The sequence below is a fragment of the Chroicocephalus ridibundus genome, chromosome 12 (assembly GCF_963924245.1).
Source record: "Chroicocephalus ridibundus chromosome 12, bChrRid1.1, whole genome shotgun sequence".
NCBI classification, from domain to species: Eukaryota; Metazoa; Chordata; class Aves; order Charadriiformes; family Laridae; genus Chroicocephalus; species Chroicocephalus ridibundus.
In genome coordinates this window covers 17,043,003-17,045,899 of record NC_086295.1, presented here as the reverse complement: position 1 = coordinate 17,045,899, position 2,897 = coordinate 17,043,003, and the positions used below count along the sequence as shown (strand labels likewise).

Below are 2,897 nucleotides of genomic sequence, written 5' to 3'. Positions count from 1 at the left end.
TTTTGCTTTTACCTTATTGTGAAACTCCATCCATTGTGCACCCAACGCAAGGCACGCGGTGTCTCTGGACACCTCTTGTGCTCTTCTGGTAGCTCCTGATAGCGCCCTGAAGAACAGGAGTCTTCACCAGGTACGGGAGCCCATGGCAGGGATGATTTATAGGGTCCCTTCTAACCCAAACCGTTCTATGATTCTATGAAAAAAGCAAGTATTTGTGTAGTGACAGGTTTATAACTGATACAATGACCACAAGACAAATGCTGCCGGAAATAAATACGAGGTCACTTGTAAAGAGAGATGGGAGATTCGCTGCTGCTGAAGCAAACTGGTAGAATCACAGGCCTTCCAGAGGGCACCCTTGAGCTCCTTGTTCCTCAGGCCGTAGATGAGGGGATTCACTGTTGGAGGAACCACCAAGTACGCAACAGCCACCACCAGATCCAGGGATGGGGAGGAGAGGAAGGGGGGCTTCAAGTGGGCAAACACTGCAGTGCTGACAAGCAGGGAGACCACGGCCAGGTGAGGGAGGCACGTGGAAAAGGCTTTGCGCCGTCCCTGCTCAGAGGGGATCCTCAGCACGGCCCTGAAGATCTGCACATAGGACACCACGATGAAAACAAAACACCCAAACAATAAATAGACAGTAAGAACAAGAAGCCCAACTTCCCTGAGGTAGGCGTGTGAGCAGGAGAGCTTGAGGATCTGGGGGATTTCACAGAAGAACTGGTAAATAGCATTGCCCTGGCAGAGGGGCAGTGAAAATGTATTGGCCGTGTGCAGCAGAGCAGTGAGAAAGCCACTGCCCCAGGCAGCTGCTGCCATGTGGACACAAGCTCTGCTGCCCAGGAGGGTGCCGTAGTGCAGGGGTTTGCAGATGGCCACGTAGCGGTCGTAGGCCATGATGGTGAGAAGGGCAAACTCTGCTCCAAAGAAGAAGGCAAGCAGAAAGACCTGGGCAGCACATCCCACATAGGAGATGACGCTGGTGTCCCAGAGGGAATTGGCCATGGATTTGGGGAGAGTGGTGGAGATGGAGCCCAGGTCAAGAACAGAGAGGTTGAGGAGGAAGAAGTACATGGGGGTGTGGAGGTGATGGTCCCAGGCTACGGCGGTGATGATGAGGCCGTTGCCCAGGAGGGCAGCCAGGTAGATGCCCAGGAAGAGCCAGAAGTGCAAGAGCTGCAGCTCCCGCGTGTCTGCGAATGCCAGGAGGAGGAACTGGGTGATGGAGCTGCTGTTGGACATTTGCTGTTTCTTGTCATGGGGGCTCTGTCCAAAGAAGGAAAAACACAGGGAAAAATTAGGACAGCCTTCTTTGAGCAAAGATGCTCCCTTTTTCTTACGTTGTCTGTGTTTTTCATTTTTCACTATCACATCTGGTGAGTGTTCTTTTTAAGGGCAGAAATCCTCAGTTTTATCACTAAACATGGGAAGAGTCTTGAGACGGGACAAGCAAACAGGCTCAGCTCCCTTTGGCTTAGTGCAGAGCCAGGAGAGCTGCAGTGTCCATCAGTCTTTTTCCCATCTGTCCTGCACTTTTGCTTGTGCTGCACCTGAAGATGAATTCACACCCAACTCACTCTTGCATAAAACCCAAACAGCTGAGCTCCCACGGGAGCAGAGGAGCACTGGTTCAAAGAGCAGATCTGCGAACTCTTCTCTGTCTCAGCCCAGAGATGGAGCTGTGAGTGTGATGGAGACAGCAGGACACGACACAACCCCTCCCAGCGAGAAGCAAAGGACTCGGAGAGGTGAGTGCCGAACCCCCGAGGAAAGGCTCAGCCCTCCCTGGGATCCCACCGGAGAGCTGTGCCTTTCTGGGGGCAGCTGGCAAGCCCAGCAGGACAGGCAAAGCGGACAGTCAGGGGTCCCAGAGATGGGGTGCTCTAGAGAGTCACGTCATTGCCCCTCAGTCAACGCCCAGAAGACAACTCCGGTGAAGGACCAAAAGAGAGCTGCCTGAACGCCCCCTCCCCAGTGCGTGTCGGCATTTCCCCCCAGCCCTTGCCCATGTCTCTGCTGCCTGGAGCTGCCCCTGCCCGGAGCCCTTTGTCTGCGCCCAGGTCTCCTCCCTGCCAGTGCCCCCAGAGCCCATCCCACCCGCTGGGGGCTCAGCTCTGCCCTGCACACCCCTCCCGGCAGCAGGGCACTGCCCAGGGCCATCTCTGGCTGTGCAGGCTCCCGTGGGGACATCGAGCAACCCTGATGAGGCTGGAAAAGCGATATTGGTGCTGTCTGTGAGCAGCAGGGTGTTGCTTCCTGATACTCCCTGGTTCATTCACCTCTAACAGAAACAGATTGGGAATTTCAGTGCCTCCTCCCGAACTGAGAGATAAAGCCCTCTGCCCACCCAGAAAACGCAGAGTAGGAGATTAAAAGAAGAGAATCCTTGCCTTTCAGGCAGAGCCTGCCTCGCTGTGCTTCTTGAAAAGTCTCCTGTAGTCACCTGCAGCTGTGGGCAGCCCCGAACCACGCAGCACCCCCTCGACAGCAGGGCCCTGCCCTGCCGGAGTTTCTCCTTCCACCCACAGCTTCTCCCCACAGAAGCTCCGGGGGCAGCTCCCCGGGCAGGCTGAGAGCTGACCCTGGCAGACGGCAGAGGCCCTGCCCCGGCAAACAGCCCCTGGGGTGCAGGGACCCTGCTCTGAAGGACAGCCCTGGGCACCCCTGGCTGCACGCCCACTTGCACACCTCCACAACCATCCCCAGCAGAAAGCAGCCGTCGTGCCCTGTGCCTCTGATGGCGCAGCAGGGAAGCCCTGCTCGGGAGCACACCCTCCTCCTGTACAGTAGAGAAACTAAGAGAGTCCTCCTGACAGATGCCATCGGCTGTCAGAGGCACCAGGTCTAGGAGATCCCTCCAGGAACTGAAGCTGCAGTGCCCTGCAGCCAGAGGC

General features: G+C 56.4%; 1 protein-coding gene across 1 annotated transcript; it reads right to left on the bottom strand.

Annotated features, from left to right (window-relative positions):
- Positions 1-228: 228 nt before the first annotated feature.
- LOC134522582 (olfactory receptor 14A16-like) lies at positions 229-1,260 on the bottom strand. Its single transcript, XM_063350353.1, has one exon. It carries the CDS (start codon positions 1,243-1,245, stop codon positions 229-231), a length of 1,017 nt encoding a protein of 338 aa, XP_063206423.1. The 5' UTR covers positions 1,246-1,260.
- Positions 1,261-2,897: the final 1,637 nt, after the last annotated feature.

Coding starts and splice junctions, on each gene's coding strand:
- LOC134522582 (XM_063350353.1), bottom strand. CDS start 1,245: ATGTCCAACAGCAGCTCCATCACCCAGTTCCTCCTCCTGGCATTCGCA.